Raw genomic sequence first — 19,539 nt, 5'->3', positions numbered from 1 at the left:
TTTTTTAAAGGTATCTGTGACCAACAGATGCATATCTATATTCTCAGTCATGTGAAATCCATAGATTATGGCCTAATGCAATTATTTCAATTGACTGATTTCCTTATATGAACTGTAACTCAGTAAAATCTTTGAAATTGTTGCATGTTGCATTTATATTTTACAGTTAACGATCTAGTTAATGTGTTTTGAGTTTTCCACATCCTCTTCCCCAAATTAATTAGCCTATGATATTAGATCCATATAAAGATGTATGTAATTCATCTTCATTCAAAAAATATACATCTGGAAATTCTGGTCCTATTTTGACAGTAAATTAGCAACTATAGTCTAATTGTCAATCCACAATTACTTTCTAAGATAATAACTTATGATTTGAGTCTGACTAAATCATGGGCTGGTGCAACCAACTGTAAAAGTTAGTGGCACCAGTGACACCAGGGGAAAATGTAGAGCCCTGTAATAGTAATGAACACTTATAGTAGGTGTTGATTCAGGAGAACACATATGACAGGCACTAATTTGCAATATAGCCTAAGTCATTAGCTTGGCTTTTATAACGTAGAAGGCTTAAGCAGACAGACAGAGAACAAGAAGAAGCACAGAGTGACAGCAGAGAAGATGCTGAGACAGATCGACAGCACAACAAAATGGCTAGAGCAAAGGCACAGTTAAAGTGGTGAGTTGCATTTCCAGTGGTGCTTTTACGTATTGTATTTGTTTTAAACATGGGCTGGTTAAAAAAGAGGAGGACCATGTCTCGTCAGTCACTGGTACAGAAATGGTTGAGAAACTCTGTACTGTACTGCCAATGTTGTGTCAGCACTACTGCCTGTGTCTAAGGAGGGTGTATATGGGGTGTGAGTTGGCGGCACTTGCAGTGATGTGGGCTGGTGTGGGTAAAATGCAAGTCCGCCCCAGCTCAATTTACTAGTATGGCTATCTCTGGCCTCTCCATGCTCGCTAAACCATAGCAGGTTAGGAGAGCATTTTCACTTACCCAAACCCTTTTCCTAACCTTAACCTCTGTCTCCAAACCTGCATGATAATTATCCTAACCTGCTACATAAAAGTAATTCCGTACCAAAGTGGAGTGAAAAGAGTGTTTCTCAAACCGCTTGAGCAACCAGGGGTGCATTCAAGATAATTGAGTAAATAGTTACTGAGCATTGGTGTTACAGAGGCACAAAATGCATAGTTGTGTAAAAAAAGAAACCAATTACCATAGTCTTGCATTACAATAGATCTGTCTATTTTGTATCACCCATGGCTTTGCAAATAAACTAATGGTATAGTAGCCCAAAGGCCTGCAGATGGTGATATTGAGTCGTTTCATCTTACCGTCCATAGGGAATGTATTCAGGCTGCAAAAGTGTCGACTACCCTCCATAACTCAATTTAATGGTGATAAGTCGGGGGGGAAAAACAGGGAAAATATGCATACTTTCTTCATGAAACAGAATTTTCCACCTCCATTCAAGGGTGACTAATGCTACTTCCTGACATTGTGTACAGCATTCAGACCAAGAGTAAATAACAGACTGCTGCAACTTGATTGGCTGAACGTGATACGCAACATCCGGGACTAGCATTTAGCCAGTCTAATATGTTGGTGGGAAATGGTGTTTCATAAAGTATGCATATTTCCTGTGTTGCCATTACATTGAGTTAAGGAAGAAATCAACGCTTTTGCAGCCTGAATGCAGAATGTTTTATATATGAACCGATTCACGGGGGAGACAAGTGTAGAGTCGGCTTCATACATACCCTTTGGACAGTGAGATGAAACGACTCAATATCAGCATCTGCCGGCCTGGAATAGTGAATGTTGATGTCTTAAATACATTAAGTTTGGAGATACCAAAGTAATAATACATGTATCTTTCTGGAGCTAAGCCTCTCCCATGGAATTTTCAATATATGGGCCTTTTAAAAACAAATTCAAAGTGTTGTGATATTGGACATAACCCAAGTTTGTCTTCACGTGGTTTTATGCCTTTTACTTTTTTTCCCGTAAGTAGGCAAGTGCCCTAATTGTCAACATTGAAGCACTGGCACAAACTGACTTTAAGGGATGGATATACTAGACAATGTGTATCATACACACCTGGGAATCTTGTTTTATTTTACCAGACAAAAAAAAAAAAAAAAAGGTAAACAAGAGTGTAATGGGGTTCAGCATTGAAATACTGAATAGGTTTTAGGAATGGTATATTGCATATAAAAAGCACACAGATTGACTTTATTGCTCAGTTTATTTAGACGTTATATTTGTCACGACAGTCTTTTTCATTACAAATAAGACAGATGCATCACTCTAGTCACTTGAAGTCATTAGTGTATTTCCTAAATTACGGGTTTTAATAACAGTTTGACACTTTGGGGATCCAGTTTCCTTTTTAATGATAAAATGACATTAATATACATTCATAAAAAATAACTGCTAGGGTAAAAATTCGGCACGTAACAGTGGTTCTCTGTCCTTAACTTCTTGTAATCTTGACTCAGTGCAATGTCAACATGTAATGTCCTGGCTCTTTCCACATGAGCGCAGACAGACTTTGGATGCTCGACTCTCCATTGGTCTGTCCTGTTCTTAGAAAATCTCCTCTCTTTCTCCCTCAGCAACACTTCTTCCCCCTCTTCCTCCTCTCTCTGTGTCTGTGAGAGTTGATGTCAACCGTTTCCTTCTCTCGTTCCCGCTCTCTCTCTGCACGACTCTGACTCTGCTTCTTTGTCCGAAGGACCATGTGAGTGAAAGCCATAAACATCTGAGAGAGGGAAGGAGAGGGGGAGAAAGAGGGGAGGATCAGGAGAGGTAGAAGACAAAGGAGCAAAACAGGGCAATGACTGTAAAATACATACACACCACGATACATAAAGTTGGAGTCATTAAAACTAGTTTTTGAACCACTCCACAAATGTCTTGTTAACAAACTAGTTTTTGCAAGATGGTTAGGACGTCTACTTTGTGCATGACAAGTCATTTTCCCAACAATTGTTTACAGACAGATTATTTCACTTATAATTCACTGTATCACAATTCCAGTGGGTCAGAAGTTTACATACACTAAGTTGACTCTGCCTTTAAACAGTATGGAAAAGTCCAGAAAATGATGTCATGGCTTCTGATAGCAGTGTACTTTTTTTTTCCATAAAAAAAAGCTAAATAAACTGAAAATTCCCTGTGAGAGACATATCAGGTCTCAAGCTCAGCTTTCCCAAAGACATCCTGGATATTTGAGGCTTATTTTTATTTTGACGGAGCTGACTAATTTGATTTTATTATTATTACTAGGAGGAAGTGAATGAGGTACACCCTGGGTTTGGAACATGGCTGCCTGGCTCACCTCTTCAACGTTGATATTTTCTTTGGCACTCGTCTCAAATACCCGGACGCCCACCGACTCCCCGAAATGCATTGCATCCTGGGAGTCCACCTGCTTCTTGGAGGGGTCGTCATTCTTGTTCCCCACTGAGAGAGGGCGAGAGAGAGAAGTGGGGATGAATGAAAGATGTTGTTTTGGACAGCACAGTACACTACATGACCAAAAGTATGTGGACACCTGCACATCAAACATCTCATTACAAAATCATGCCAAATCTGCTATAACAGCCTCCACTCTTCTGGGAAGTCTTTCCACTAGATGATGGAACATTGTTGCGGGGACTTGCTTCCATTCAGCCACAATAGCATTAGTGAGGTCGGGCACTGATGTTGAGCGATTAGGCATGGCTCGCAGTTGGTGTTCCAATTCATCCCAAAGGTGTTCTATGGGGTTGAGGTCAGGGCTCTGTGCAGGCCAATCAAGTTCTTCCACACCAATCTCGACAAACCCTTTCTGTATTTACCTCGCTTTGTGCACGGGGTAATTGTCATGATGAAACAGGAAAGGGCCTACCCCAAACTGTTGCCACAAAGTTGGAAGCATAGAATCGTCTAGAATGTCATTGTATGCTGTAGCATTAAGATTTCATTACACTGGAGCTAAGGGGCCTAGCCCAAACCATGAAAAACAGTCCCAGACCATTATTCCTCCTCCACCTAACTTTATTTGGCACTATGTATTGGGGCAGGTAGAGTTATCCTGACATCCCCCAAACCCAGATTTGTCTGTCGGACTGCCAGATGTTGAAGCGGGATTCAGAACTCCAGAGAACGAGTTTCAACTGCTCCAGAGTCCAATGGTGGCGAGCTTTACACCACTTGGCATTGCGCATCCAGAACTCGGCGGTCCCATTCTGTGAGCTTGTGTGGCCTACCACTTCGCAGCTGAGCCGTTGTTGCTCCTAGACGTTTCCACTTCACAATAACAGCACTTTGAGTTGACTGGGGAAGCTCTAGCAGGGCAGAAATTTGACGAACTGACTTGTTGGATAGGTGGCATCCAATGACGGTGCCACATTGAAAGTCACAGAGCACTTCAGTAAGGCCATTCTACTGACAATGTTTGTCTATGGAGATTGCATGACTGTGTGCTCGATTTTATACACCTGTCAGCAACGGTGTGGCTGAAATAGCCGAATCCACTAATTTGAAAGGGTGTCCACATACTTTTGGAATATATGATGTGTGTCTATCAGTTCACAATCAGCCATAACATTAACACATTGGACTGGAAGTCAAGTCATTTTTAGTGAATATCCATTCATCCAATCTACTCTATCTTGCCATCTACTTTAATCTTCCTCCATCACATCACCTCAGCACACCAAACTCACCTAGGATCTTACAGACGTTGTCACAGTTCTGAGTGATCTCATTAAGCCACCTCTTCACGTTCACAAACGACTCTGGGTTGGTGACGTCATAAACAATAATCACACCGTGGGTATTTCTGTAATACCTGGTAGGGGAACAGGAAGAAAGGGGAAAATAGCAAAGGATTGTAAAGACTACTGTATAAAAGAGGAAATCGTTATCTACTGGGCGAAGCAATAAGTGGGCTTTCCCCCTCATTTATGTTAATCTTTCGAAAAGAGACTCAAGCATCCCTTATCGTGTGCAGTAAATATTCAGCCATAAATATCTATTCACAACGTTTGTTTTCAATTTAGAGAGCTCGCAGGTTTTAGTTTACGCCAAGTTTTAGCTAGTAAGAGCAAGATGAAAAGCGAGCAGCAACGTATCTCTACAAGTGTATTCATGTTTGATTGTTGGGATTGTTGTTTTAGTCTGACAATCGGGGTGGGTGTGATTTTTATTCTTTTTTTCTTCCATTTTTCTATGTTTATTGTTTCCCTCCTAAAGAGACACACAGGTCACTTTTGTGCTCAAACCAAAGTTGAAACATTTCCTAATTATCTGCATATGATAGATTTTTATTCAGTTACATATTTGAAACCCAACCTATGCTTAATCCACTAAAATATGTCACATTCAACGTAAAAGGTCTTAACAGCCCGATTAAAAGGAAAAGAGTCTATACATACCGTAAGAAATTAAAGGCTGACATTGTGTTTTTACAAGAAACACATCTTACAGCCAGTGAACACAAGAAATTGAAGAGGGAATGGGTAGGACAAGTTTTTGCATCCTCTTTTAACTCCAAAGCAAGAGGAACTGCAATTTTGATAAGTAGACACATCCCCTTCTGTGTCAACAACACCATATCTGATCCCTCTGGTAGGTTTGTTTTGGTGCAGGGGCATATGTTTTCAGAGTCTTGGACCCTATTGAATATTTATGCTCCTAACTTCGATGACCATATGTTTATTCAGAATGTCTTCCTTCAGGTTGCTCAAGCACCACCAGGATGGCTACTGGTTGGAGGAGATTTTAATTTTTGCTTAGATACAGTTCTTGATAGGTCTTCTGATAAACCCTCACTTCTTACCAAAGCCGGCAAGCTCACCATGTCATTCATGAAAGATCTCAATTTACTAGACATCTGGAGACAGTTGCACCCACAGGATAGGGACTACTCTTTTTATTCACACCCACACAAGACACACACACGCATAGATAACTTTTTACTTTCGGCACAACTGTTTCATAGAGTGTTAGATGTCGAGTATCTCCCCAGATTGCTTAGTGACCATTCTCCTCTGGTATTATTAATCTCCATTCCTACCAAGGTAAATGGAGCATATAGATGGAAACTAAATTCTACACTCTTAAAGCAACCTGAATTTTGTGCATTCATCAAAGAGCAGATCAATATTTTTACTTTGACAAACAAACCCTCTGCTCCTGACAGCTTCATTCTTTGGGACACATTGAAGGCCTATCTGAGGGGACAGATTATTTCCTTTACTAAAGGGCTGAAGAAAAAAGACGGTGCGGAACTGAGTGCCCTTGACTCTGAAATCTCAGAGCTAGAGAAAACCTACCAAAGAGGCCCGACTAAAGATCTATACAGGCTTTTGGTAAATAAAAAACTTAAATATAATATTCTGAACACATATCAAGCTGAGAGGTCCATCACTAAATCAAAACAGCATTATTACAAGCTTGGAGAGAAAGCTCACAAAGTATTGGCATGGCAACTGAAAGCAGAGGAAAGTAAGAGGACAATTAATGCCATAGAAACTCTTAATGAGATATCTTTCGACCCTACTGAAATTAATAATACTTTTAAGAAATACTATGAAGACCTCTACACTTCCCAATCAAGCGATGATCTATCAGAGATCGACTCCTTTCTCTCCTCTCTCAACCTCCCATGCCTGTCAGGGGAAGACAGCGAGCGCCTGAGTGAACACTTTTCAGTTCCTGAATTGTTGGAGGCCATTAAATCCTTACCTTCTAATAAATCTCCTGGGGAGGATGGCTTCCCTCCAGAGTTCTATAAAGAATTTAGGGAGCTGTTGGTCCCCTACCTTATGGAGGTACTTAAAAAAGCCAGAGAAGACAACTGCTTTCCAGAGTCCTTCTCTCAAGCAGTGATTACTGTAATCCACAAGAAAGGGAAAAACCCGCTAAAGTGCGCCTCCTATAGACCAATCTCTCTCCTTAACACAGATTGTAAACTGGTCACCAAGATGCTATCTAAGAGACTGGAGTCATGTCTTCCCCTGTTGGTCAACCCAGATCAGACTGGCTTCATAATTAATAGATTGTCCTCCAATAATCTCAGAAGGTTCTTTGATATAATTCACCTTGCTAACAAAAACAAAATACCTAGTGTCGCAGTCTCCCTCGACGCTGAAAAGGCCTTTGATAGGGTTGAATGGCCATACCTCTTTCGCGTCTTGGAAAAGTTCGGTTTAGATACCGTGTTTGTAAATTTTATAAAATCACTCTACAGATCTCCTAAAGCTAGGATTGCTACCAATGGGATTACTTCCTCCTCTTTCCCTCTTTATAGGGGGAACAGACAAGGTTGCCCAATTAGCCCCCACCTCTTTGCCCTCGCCATCGAACCGTTGGCTGAGGCTATTAGAACGTGCCCCGACATACATGGCTTTGAGGTGGGCCCCCATAACCATAAATTATCACTCTTTGCGGACGACCTTATCTTATTTCTAACAAACCCAGAACACTCCCTCTCTCACTTGCAGATCCTACTACAGTGTTATAGTTCTTTCTCTGGATATAAGGTCAATTTTGATAAAAGCAAAATCTTACCGTTGTCTGTCTTTGACCATCATACCATCAAGCACAAGTTTCCTTTTAGATGGTCGCCTATGGGCTTCACATATTTGGGCATAATGGTGGATGGTAATCTGAACAACCTCTATAAAACTCAATCTGGCCAGTTTGTTGCAAAAGGTGGAGGTTGACCTTTGTAAATGGATGGACTTACCTCTCACTCTACTGGGTAGAATCAATGTAATTAAAATGAATGTCCTGCCCAGATTTCTATATGTGTTTCAATCTCTCCCTATCCCTGTTCCCGCAGCATTTTTTTCCTCTCTCGACAAGCTGACCAGACGGTTTATCTGGCACGGCAAAACCCCTAGGGTTGGCCTGGATAAACTGACCCTTGATTACAGTCAAGGGGGCTTAAACCTCCCCAATTTTAGAATGTACTACTGGGCTGCACAGTCTAGGTTTCTGGCTCAGAGGTTTGACAATGGTCCCTCTCCCTCATGGTTGAACATTGAAAAGCTTGAGGTAAATGATGACACTGGGGCAGATTTGTTTTACAAATGGGACAGAAAATCTATAAAAACCATCACAGACAACCCTTTAATCATACATTCTGTCCTGGCATGGTGCAAACTGCATGAGCTGTTCGGACAAGGGGGATTCCTTTCCCCTAAAACCCCTTTATGGAACAATAGATTGATCCCTATGTTTTTCCAGAATAGTAACTTTAGACCATGGTCTGATAAGGGGATCACTCTTCTGGAACATTGTTATGAGGAGGGAGTTCTTATGTCTTTTGATCAGCTGAAACAGAAATACCACTTGCCTAACAGGGACTTCTTTATCTACCTACAACTACGAAACTTTATTAGGGTGACTCTCAAGGGACAATGGAACCTACCTAAGATGTCACCTATTGAACAACTCTGCCACGCAGACCAACCACTGTTCAAGACCATTTCCCGTGTATACGATGCTCTTATGTCAGGACTAACACTGCCTGGGCTAGATAAACCCCGACTTAGATGGGAAAAAGATCTGGGTATTGATATTGATGAGGATCTATGGAGTGACCTATGCAGGGATGGTGTTACATCCACATTGAACTCCAGATACAGACTGATCCAGTTTAATTTTCTCCATCAGCTCTATATCACCCCATCTAGACTGCACAAGTTCAACCCAGATATCTACTCCCTATGTTTTAGATGTGGCTCAGATGAAGGAACATTCCTCCATTCCACTTGGCAGTGTTCAAAACGACACGGTTTCTGGCAGGGGGTATGCGATACCATATCCTCAATTCACGGGGTTGCATTCCCTTTAGACCCGGAGGTCTGTCTACTGGGTAACTTTACTAACACCAATCTAGGCAAAGCCATACTATAAAGCTAACAGAAATATTGCTAGCGATCGCCAAGAAATGTATTGCCTTGAAATGGAAATTGGATTCCTCCCTGCTAGTTGCAATGTGGCTATCGGAAGTTAATAGTTGTATCCCTTTGGAGAAAATCACTTACTGCTTGAGGAATAAGTTAAAGACATTTTACAGAATTTGGCAACCTTTTGACTATACGGAGAATCTCCCCCCACATCTCATTGATTTCATCTATATATAATCCTCACAATGTTTCACACGTAATGTATAATATGTAGCCTACGGCAGGTGATCCAATGTCTCGTTATTTTTTATATTTTTTCTTATTTTATGTTTGTTTATATAATTATTATTATTATTAATTATTATTATTTATTTTTGTTACGCTCGTCTGTTACTGTCACTATGTCCTATCGTTGTCTAATATCTTTTCACTTTTGTTTTGAATGTTCTTAATTGGAAAATGCACAAAAAAAAGGGGAAATCGTTACATTGTTTTTCAGGGGATAGTTATTGTTGGCTGGCACTTTGCCCAGGCTGGTATCAATTAGAGGTCGACCGATTATGATTTTTCAATGACGATACCGATTATTGGAGGACCAAAAAAAGCCGATACCAATTAAATCGGCCATTTTTAAAATATTTATTTATATATATATATATATATTTGTAATAATGACAATTACAACAATACTGAACGAACAATGAACACTTATTTTAACTTAATACATAAAATCTATTTAGTCTCAAATATATAATGAAACATGCTCAATTTGGTATAAATAATGCAAATACAGTGTTGGAGAAGAAAGTAAAAGCGCAGTATGTGCCATGTAAAAAAGCTAATGTTTAAGTTCCTTGCTCAGAACATATGAAAGCTGGTGGTTCAATATTCCCAGTTCTTCAATATTCCCAGTTAAGAAGTTTTAGGTTGTAGTCATTATAGGAAATATGACGCGTCAACTATTTCTCTCTATACCATTTGTATTTCATATACCTTTGACTATTGGATGTTCTAATAGGCACTTTAGTATTGCCAACATAATCTCAGGAGTTGATAGGCTTGAAGTCATAAACAGCGCTGTGATTCAAGCATTGCTAAGAGCTGCTGTCAAATGCAGGAAAGTTTGAAAGAATGCTTACGAGCCTGCTGCTGCCTACCACCACTCAATCAAATATGAAATCATAGACTTAATTATAAAAAATAAACACAGAAATACGAGCCTTAGGCCATTAATATGGTCAAATCCAGAACTATCATTTCAAAAACAAAACGTTTATTCTTTCAGTGAAATATGGAACCATTACGTATTTTATCGAATGGGTGGCAACCTTAAGTCTAAATATTGCTGTTACATTGCACAACCTTCAATGTTATGTAATTTATGTAAAATTCTGGCAAATTATTTCGCAAAAAGCCAGGCGGTCCAAACTGTTGCATTTACCCTGACTGCGTGCAATGAACACAAGAGAAGTAACATGATTTTCTATTAACTAAATATGAAGGTTTAAAAATATATACTTCTGTGTATCGATTTTAAGGCATTGATGTTTATGGTTAGGTACATTCGTGCAACGATTGTGCTTTTTTTGCGAATGCGCTTTTGTTAAACATAACCTGTTTGGCCGTGATTCGTAGGCCATGATTCGATGATATGCAACACAGGACAAGCTAGTTAACCTAGTAATATCATCAACCATGTGTAGTTAACTAGTGATTATGTTAAGATTGATTGGTCTTTTATAAGATAAGTTTAATGCTAGATAGTATCTTACCTTGGCTCCTAGCTGCACTCGCGTAACAGGTGATCAGCCTGCCACGCAGTTTCCTCGTGGAATGCAATGTAATCAGGGTACAAAAATGCCGATTACCTATTGTTATGAAAACTTGAAATTGGCCCTAATTAAAAAATTAAATTAAATAAATGTAAAAAAATATTTAAAAAAAAAAAAATAATAATAATAATAATAATAATAATAATAATAATAATAAATAAATAAATAAATAAATAGGCCATGCCAACAGTGGTAGGCCTGATCCCCGACAACGATGAGACAGCCAATAGGTGCAAAGACAACCTCCTCTCCCTCAATGTGAGCAAGACGAAGGAGCTGATCGTGGACTACAGGAAATGGCGGACCAAACAGGCCCCCATTCTCATCAACTGGGCTGTAGTAGAGCAGGTCGAAAGTTTCAAGTTCCTTGGTGTCCATATCACCAAAGAACTATCATGGTCCAAACACACCAAGACAGTCACGAAGAGGGCACAACAAAACCTTTTCCCCCTCAGGAGACTGAAAACATTCGGCATGGGTCCCCAGATCCTCAAAAAGTTATACAACTACACCCTCGAGAGCACTGTTTGCATAACCGCCTGGTATGGCAACTGCTCGGCATCTGACAGTAAGGCGCTACAGAGTGTAGTGCGTACGACTCAGTACATCACTGGGACCAAGCTTCCTGCCATCCAGGACCTTTATAATAGGCGGTGTCAGAGGAAAGCCCATAAAATTGTCAGAGACTCCAGTCACTCAAGTCATGGACTGTTCTCTCTGCTACGGCACAGAAAGTGGTACCGGAGAGCCAAATCTAGGACCACAAAGCTCCTTAACAGCTTTTACCCCCAAGCCATAAGACTGCTGAATAATTAATCAAATGGCCACCGGACTATTTATATTGACCCCCCCCATTTGTTTTGTACACTGCTGCTACTCACTGTTTATTGTCTATTCATAGTCACTTCACCCCTACCTACATGTACAAATTACCTCAACCAACCTGTGCCCTCGCACATTGACTCTGTACCGGTACCCCCTTGTATATAGCCTCGTTATTGTTACTTCAGTTTATTTGGTAAATATTTTCTTAACTCTTCTTGAACTGCACTGTTGGTTAATAAGGGCTTGTAAGTAAGCATTTCACGGTAAGGTCTTAACTGGTTGTATTCGGCATGTGACAAATAAAGTCTCATTGATTTGACTATAAAACTGAACAAATATGAAATTGAGCATAAATCTTACAGTGGGTTTCAGAACCAACTGTGGTGATAAACAGCGTTTGTATTGATATATTGATGTACAGTCGTGGCCAAACGTTGAGAATACACAAATATTAATTTTCACAAAGTCTGCTGCCTCAGTGTGCCATCATACAATTTGCATATACTCCAGAATGTTATGAAGAAAAAATATTGATCAGATGAATTGCAATTAATTGCAAAGTTCCTCTTTGCCATGCAAATTAACTGAATCCCCAAAAAAACATTTCCAATGCATTTCAGCCCTGCCACAAAAGGACCAGCTGACATAATGTCAGTGATTCTCTCGTTAACACAGGTGTGAGTGTTGACGAGGACAAGGCTGGAGATCACTCTGTCATGCTGATTAAGTTCGAATAACAGACTGGAAACTTCAAAAGGAGGGTGGTGATCATTGAGGGTGGCGATCATTGGAATCATTGTTCTTCCTCTGTTAACCATGGTTACCTCAAGGAAACACGTGCCGTTATCATTGCTTTGCACATAAAGGGCTTCACAGGCAAGGATATTGCTGCCAGTAAGATTGCACCTAAATCAACCATTTATCGGATCATAAGAACTTCAAAGAGAGCGGTTTAATTGTCGTGAAGAAGGCTTCAGGGCGCCTAAGAAAGTCCAGCAAGGACCGTCTCCTAAAGTTGATTCAGCTGCGGGATCGGGGCACCACCAGTACAGAGCTTGCTCAGGAATGGCAGCAGGCAGGTGTGAGTACATCTGCACTAGAGGTCGACCGACTATGATTTTTCAACGCCAATACCAATTAAGCCGCGGCCCTAGGGGAATAACTACTCCAAGTCTCAGAGCGAGTGACATTTGAAACGCTATTAGCGTGCACCCCGCTAACTAGCTAGCCATTTCACATCGGTTACACCAGCCATTCGGCTGATAGGCTTGAAGTCATAAACAGCGCTGTGCTTGCGAAGAGCTGCTGGCAAAACAGCATTGCACAACCTTCAATATTATGTCATAATTACATATAATTCTGGCAAATTAGTTCGCAAAAAGCCAGGCGGTCCAAACTGTTGCATATACCCTGACTCTGCGTGCAATGAACGCAAGAAAAGTGACACAATTTCACCTGGTTTATATTGCCTGCTAACCTGGATTTATTTCAGCTAAATATGCAGGTTTAAAAATATATACTTCTGTGTATTGATATTAAGAAAGGCATTGGTGTTTATGGTTAGTTACAGTCGTCCAACGATTGTGCTATTTTTGCAAATGCGCTTTTGTTAAATCATCCCCCAGCGTTGCATCGATTATATGCAACGCAGGACACGCTAGATAAACTAGTAATATCATCAACCATGTGTAGTTATAACTAGTGATTATTATTGATTGATTGTTTTTTTATAAGATAAGTTTAATGCTAGCTAAACCGCGTAACTGGCGGTCTCCTTGTGGAGTGCAACGAGAGGCAGGTGGTTATAGCGTTGGACTAGTTTACTGTAAGGTTGCAAGATTGGATCCCAATGTGAAAATCTGTCGTTCTACCCCTGAACAAGGCAGTTAACCCACCGTTCCTAGGCCGTCATTGAAAATAAGAATGTGTTCTTAACTGACTTGCCTAGTTAAATAAAGGTATAAAAATATATATATATATTTTTTTTTTAAATCGGCGCCCCAAAAATAGAGATTTCCGATTGTTATGAAAACTTGAAATCGGCCCTAATTAACCGGCCATTCCGATTAATCGGTCGACCTCTAATCTGTACGCACAGTGAGGCGAAGACTTTTGGAGGATGGCCTGGTGTCAAGAAGGGCAGCAAAGAAGCCACTTTTCTTCAGGAAAAACATCAGGGACAGACTGATATTCTGCAAAATTACAGGGACAGGACTGCGGAGGACTGGGGTAAAGTCATTTTCTGTGATGAATCCCCTTTCCGATTGTTTGGGGCATCTGGAAAAAAAGCTTGTACGGAGAAGACAAGGTGAGCGCTACCATCAGTCCTGTATCATGTCAACAGTAAAGCATCCGGAGACCATTCATTTGCGGGGTTGCTTCTCGGCCAAGGGAGTGGGCTCACTCACAATTTTGCCTAAGAACACAGCCATGAATAAAGAATGGTACCAACACATCCTCCGAGAGCAACTTCTCCCAACCATCCAGGAACAGTTTGGTGACGAACAATGCCTTTTCCAACATGATGGAGAACCTTGCCATAATGAAAAAGTGATAACTAAGTGGCTCAGGGAACAAAACATTGATATTTTGGGTCCATGGCCAGGAAACTCCCCAGACTTTAATCCCATTGAGAACTTGTGGTCAATCCTCAAGAGGCAGGTGGACAAACAAAACCCCACAAATTCTGACAAACTCCAAGCATTGATTATGCAAGAATGGGCTGCCATCAGTCAGGATGTGGCCCAGAAGTTAATTGACAGCATGCCAGGGTGGATTGCAGAGGTCTTGAAAAAGAAGGGTCAACACCGCAAATATTGACTCTTTGCATCAACTTCATGTAATTGTCAATAAAAGCTTTTGACACTTATGAAATGCTTGTAATTATACTTCAGTACTCCATAGTAACATGGACAAAAATAGACACCGAAACAGCAAACTTTGTGGAAATTAATATGTGTCATTCTCAAAACTTTTGGCCACGACTGTATAGCTTCTATACGTGTAGATAGATCATTGATATAGATGATAGATTACGTTGAAGTGATGGTCCTGAAGCGTTCCTGGCCCGCCGTGTCCCAGATCTGCAGTTTGACTCGCTCCCCGTCTATGTCTACCGTACGGATCTTAAAGTCCACACCAATTGTAGTGATGTAGCTGCCTGCAGGCCAAAGCAGAGAGGTTAGAAACACACACACACACACCACATGCTATGCACACATTCACAATCTTGAAGAAAATATAGAAAACACTGTTCCTAACCACTCACACATTCACATCGTTTAATAGTATATACACTGACCAGATAGAGAACAGCAACTCACCAGAGAAGGAGTTATCTGCAAATCGTAGTAGTAGACTGCTTTTCCCTACATCTTGAGCAGAGAGGTTAGACAGGTATGAGAGGTTAGGTGATTAGGCCTTTCTTCATTCACTTCTGAGTACACAGTGTCAGGCTAGTTATTGTCCTATTACAAGTAGCCATCACTACATCATGGGTAAATGTTTTAAAATCTATCATATTGTCTGAAGAGTTGGCGACAAATAAGTCTACTTTGTCAATCATCAGAGCTGTAAGCTTGGTGAGTAAGTGAGGCATGTTCATCATAATCACCCAATGATTAAGCAGACTGACTGATATTTTCTGTGTTACTAAGGAGATTAAACAGTAACCTAATCCTTTAAATCACAACTCACAAAATATGACCTGCCCGCTAAACATCAGTGTCACAGCACAGCTACACTTGAATTACACTACTATTTTAACACAGACAAAGTAAGCACTAAGGGACCACAGGAACTTTGTATGAAGATGGAAGTTAAGATGCACTGACTGGAGTCTCCAATGATGAGCAGTTTGAAGAGATGGTTGTAGTCCTTTCCCGGGCCCGCCATTTCTGCAGACAGTGCTGTTGGTTTCAGTAATCCTCTCCCAATAAATGCCGTTCCACAGGAACAGTTTCCAGTCTTCCCAAATGCTACCAGTTCAGAATGGAAGATGTACAGAAAACATCCTCAAAACACTTCCATTGCAATTTAATTTCCTACTGATTTCCCAGATCAGTTCCAATATTACAAACTATTTCTGTTACCTCCAAAGTGCAATAATTACCAGTTAAATCAAGCGCATTTCCAGTTTAGTACATGGCATTCCGTTGTCGTGCTAAGGCCTCGGTTAGTTCTGGGTTTCACCTCAGTTCCAGTTCCTCCCACTAACTCCAGTAGGGGATTCCTAGTTCATTGCAGCACCATATTCCGACTCACAGGTTCACCTAAGTTTTCTTTCTACCAGTCCAGTGCAGAAATGTGTTTTTCCCCCTTAGTTGGGCTGTAGTGACAGATGTTGAAGGACTTCTGACACTTTAAACTCTACACAAGGGCAAAGAGACTATCCTCGTCAAATTGCGGTCTGGCAGAGTCAGTCACTTCCTCCATGAGCGTCTGAAAGTGCTCATAGTTGTTAGTCTGTGTCCAAGGTAGATGGATTGTTGTTGCTTGATTAGCTAATACTTAGATATTCCAGTGGGTAGCCTACGGATGTAAGAATTCACGTCACTGCTCTTCTCAGTTACCACTCTTGCTTATTCCACAGTCTTGCTGTCATCTCTGCATCAAGTTATCACGCACCTCTTACAAGAAACAAAATAACAGGCAGAGGGGCCTGAAAGGCTGGACAAGCAGAGACGGAAAGCAAAAATCTGAGAGGGTGAAGTACTTCCTCTTTCAATCTACAGTCCATGCAACGTTTTCATCCATTGAACTGCTTCGGTCTCAATCCCTTGGTTACACTTCCTCTCTGAGCTATGGGAAAATAAATGTTGGACACCTTCACAGTATTTGGTTTGTTTCAGGCTTTCCTCAGCTCCCTTGTTTGGCCCATACCCTGAAAAATAACACCTATGGCACATTTATCAATGACAATATACAGGGACAGAGTGATGAGACAACCTGTAGTCTGTCAATTCCCTGTGACCACATGCCAACCCAGTCCCTGTATGCACCGCACCCTCCCTTCCCTGTTCACTAACACAGCTGTGCCTCTAACTGTAACGTTTCCAACCGTTTTCCCTCTCTCCACACACATTAAAAATTGACCTATATGAACCACACCTATATGAAACAGCCTGCATATATGGTTGAATGCGTAATGGATTGGGAAGAGGTTAAAACTAAATGTTTGGGGAAAGGTTATAATGTTAAATAGTAGAAAGTGTGTATCATAGAAACATACTTTTTCTTTGATATTCACTAACTAAGTGACCAAAGTATTTTTAGGGACAGCAAAAGAATCCCTCATGTCTGTCCGCGTCGCCGATTTTAGGGCGAAAGAATGGCAAGAACTGAGGACAGTTTTTCCCCATAATAAAACACTTTTTTTTTTTTTAAAGAGTACATGGGGCGAAAGTTAGTTCTTGAAAATAAATCCTGACACATTCGTACAAAGTTACAATATTTTCTATGGCTTCTTCTTCTTCATCGTGATTATCAATGAAAACATTACTGAAAACCCTGGGAAAGTGTCCCTCCCTAGTCCCTACCCAAACCCACAATCGTCTGCTGTCTGAGGAAAAACAAGCTGGCTAGGTCTCAACAATAACACACTTCGTAAATTAGCTACAATCGCAAACTACTCAAAAACAGTTGATGACAAACCACAATGTTTGATTTAATTTAAACCATAGACATGTGGGTTTAACACACTTACCTACCATGTAACCAGAGGACATTATCAACCGCTAGGATCAGCAGTGACTGCCTGAGCTGAGGCTAGATTCGTTTGTATCCGGGATCTTTGGGAATTGCTATTTGCTAGCCGCTCACCCACAGACGAAGTTAAAAGTTACTTTGTCATAAAAATGTAATGAGCGCAAAACAACTCGGCTAGATAACGGTATAGGACTAATTCCTCGAGAGTAACTACATTTCTATGCGCATTACAAACGCGTCGTGCTACAAAATGATCAATAGCGATGACTTGTGCAGGTCAGTCGGAAGGAGAAATACGAGGATCTGTTGACCGTTCCGGGGGGGTATGACTCAGGAAAGGTCGGAGCCTTAGACTAGTCAACGGCCTGACGTCTTCAGGCCACACATGAGTGTTGTTGAGTCACTCACATCCAAATCATGTGCTTCTCCCTCCTCTCTGTTCATCCCATCTTGCTCAGTGTGCTTTATCTTGTCTCATCAATACATACAAAAAAATAGGTTTGTTTGTACTATACTTGTTTAATGTGATTATAGTAGTAGGCTGGGTTACTTACACTATCTCTACAAATATGAAATATAAACACTGGGGAGGGAAAGCAATATTCTCGAAATCTAAATGGAATAATCCAAGGCTTTATGTAGACAAGATATAGAGATTTTTCAAACAATGTATTCCTTCAGAGCATAAGGCTGGGGTTAATTTTTCATCAAGACTGATGCACAGATATGGAAAAGTGATCAAAATATTTTATTATCATAAAACACATCAGGATGAATCCTGGAATGGAAGTCCTTTGGACAAGAGAGGCATGAGTTATGTACACAATAGTATAGTACAATTAATCAAGGAATAGCACATTATGAGCTCAAATCGGGTTATGTGTGTGTCCTCAGAAAGACACCGAGAAGGTTCTGTGTGACAGGTTGGTGAATATGTCCATCTGGTGACTGCTTCCACCTACTGTCAGCACCTGGAAAAGCAAAGACATCACAACCACTTCCTTCATACACCAAAAACCACCACAGTCCCTGCTCAACAAAACTCAACCATATCAACACTGAGACCATATCAAAACTGAAACCATATCTAAACTGAATATCAATAATATCATCCAGGCTGTATCACTGAGTCCCATAGGGCGGCGATAGGCCCAGCGTCGTCCGGGTTTGGCCAGGGTAGGGCGTCATTGTAAATAAGAATTTGTTCTTAACTGACTTGACTAATTAAATAAAGGTTTAATAAAAAAATGTTTTTAAATGTACTGAAGCTTTGATGTGGACAAAAATGTAATCATTAGTAATGCTCTTATCCACAGCAACTTACAGTAGTGAGTGCATAATTACTTAACTTTTTTTCCCGTACTGGTACCCCATGGGAATTGAACCTACAACCATGGCGTTGCAAGCGACATGCTCTACCAACTGAGCCACACAGGACTTATGAACAAGAACAGGAAGAAAACAAGCGGGATGATCGAAGAAGGAAATTTAACCTGAGGGGTTGGATGAGTAATGTGGAGTGTTCAGATGGTCTGTCTAATGACAGTGCTGTTGAGGTTCAGTGCCAGCGTGTTGAGGGAGTGGGGGGTGCAGGGGATCTGAGCCTTTACCTCTCCCCTGAGGAGACAGTGGGACACACACTGGCCCTCACCCACCGACAAGATCTACAGGTGGGGGAGGGGTCACACACACACACACTGTCTGCAGTTAGAGAAAGACAAACACAAACTTTATTTCTCCCTTCCCACACACAGTCTGACCCACACACACGTCTCACCATGTCCTGGTAAAAGTTGGCTTGTCGCTGGCATCCGGAGAGAGAGAAGATGGAGGTGGGTGACATGGAGCGGAGGTGCCAGAGGGAAAGGGATGGGCCTCCTCCACAGAGCTGGTGGGGAAAAATAAGGCACAGAATTATTTAACTACATTAAAAGGAGATCAAATTGTAGGAGGAAACACTGAGTAATGTTACAGTATCGGCATTGCAAAAAAACATTTCAGGCATCTCAACTTTTCATCCTGAAGGACTAAAAGATAACAGCGCGAGACATTCCACAGGTGGAGTCGACCTTCGCGACTGTTCTAATGTATCGCCATGGCAACCACACTGATAACAACATAAGTGCCGCATTTCAGACTGAGGTACTGAACAAGTCAGGACAATTTCTAGAAAGAGAGTGCTCATCCTATGGGGGAAGTGACCGTTGACTTATGGGAAAAAACTAAATTGCAAGGGCTGCCCTTCCTCACCATCCAATCA

General features: G+C 41.0%; 1 protein-coding gene across 8 annotated transcripts; it reads right to left on the bottom strand.

Moving 5' to 3' along the window:
- Positions 1 to 2,236: 2,236 nt before the first annotated feature.
- On the bottom strand, positions 2,237 to 17,700 carry LOC139406864 (ras-related protein Rab-35-like). Of its 8 annotated transcripts, none has more exons than XM_071149971.1 (9): positions 17,278 to 17,673; positions 15,812 to 16,469; positions 15,685 to 15,779; positions 15,407 to 15,550; positions 14,897 to 14,947; positions 14,610 to 14,733; positions 4,723 to 4,847; positions 3,351 to 3,475; positions 2,237 to 2,771 (listed from the first exon to the last, which is right to left on the bottom strand). In XM_071149971.1, the coding sequence occupies exons 4-9, from the start codon at positions 15,465 to 15,467 to the stop codon at positions 2,622 to 2,624; spliced, it is 636 nt and encodes a 211-aa protein (XP_071006072.1). In that variant the 5' UTR covers positions 15,468 to 15,550; positions 15,685 to 15,779; positions 15,812 to 16,469; positions 17,278 to 17,673; the 3' UTR covers positions 2,237 to 2,621. The 8 variants fall into 8 exon arrangements, with proteins under 8 accessions (XP_071006072.1, XP_071006071.1, XP_071006075.1 ...); XM_071149970.1 differs by having other exon boundaries at positions 15,812 to 16,455; XM_071149974.1 differs by having other exon boundaries at positions 15,812 to 16,373.
- Positions 17,701 to 19,539: the final 1,839 nt, after the last annotated feature.

The sequence above is a fragment of the Oncorhynchus clarkii genome, chromosome 4, assembly GCF_045791955.1.
Source record: "Oncorhynchus clarkii lewisi isolate Uvic-CL-2024 chromosome 4, UVic_Ocla_1.0, whole genome shotgun sequence".
NCBI classification, from domain to species: Eukaryota; Metazoa; Chordata; class Actinopteri; order Salmoniformes; family Salmonidae; genus Oncorhynchus; species Oncorhynchus clarkii.
This window is presented reverse-complemented; position numbering and strand designations above follow the sequence as displayed.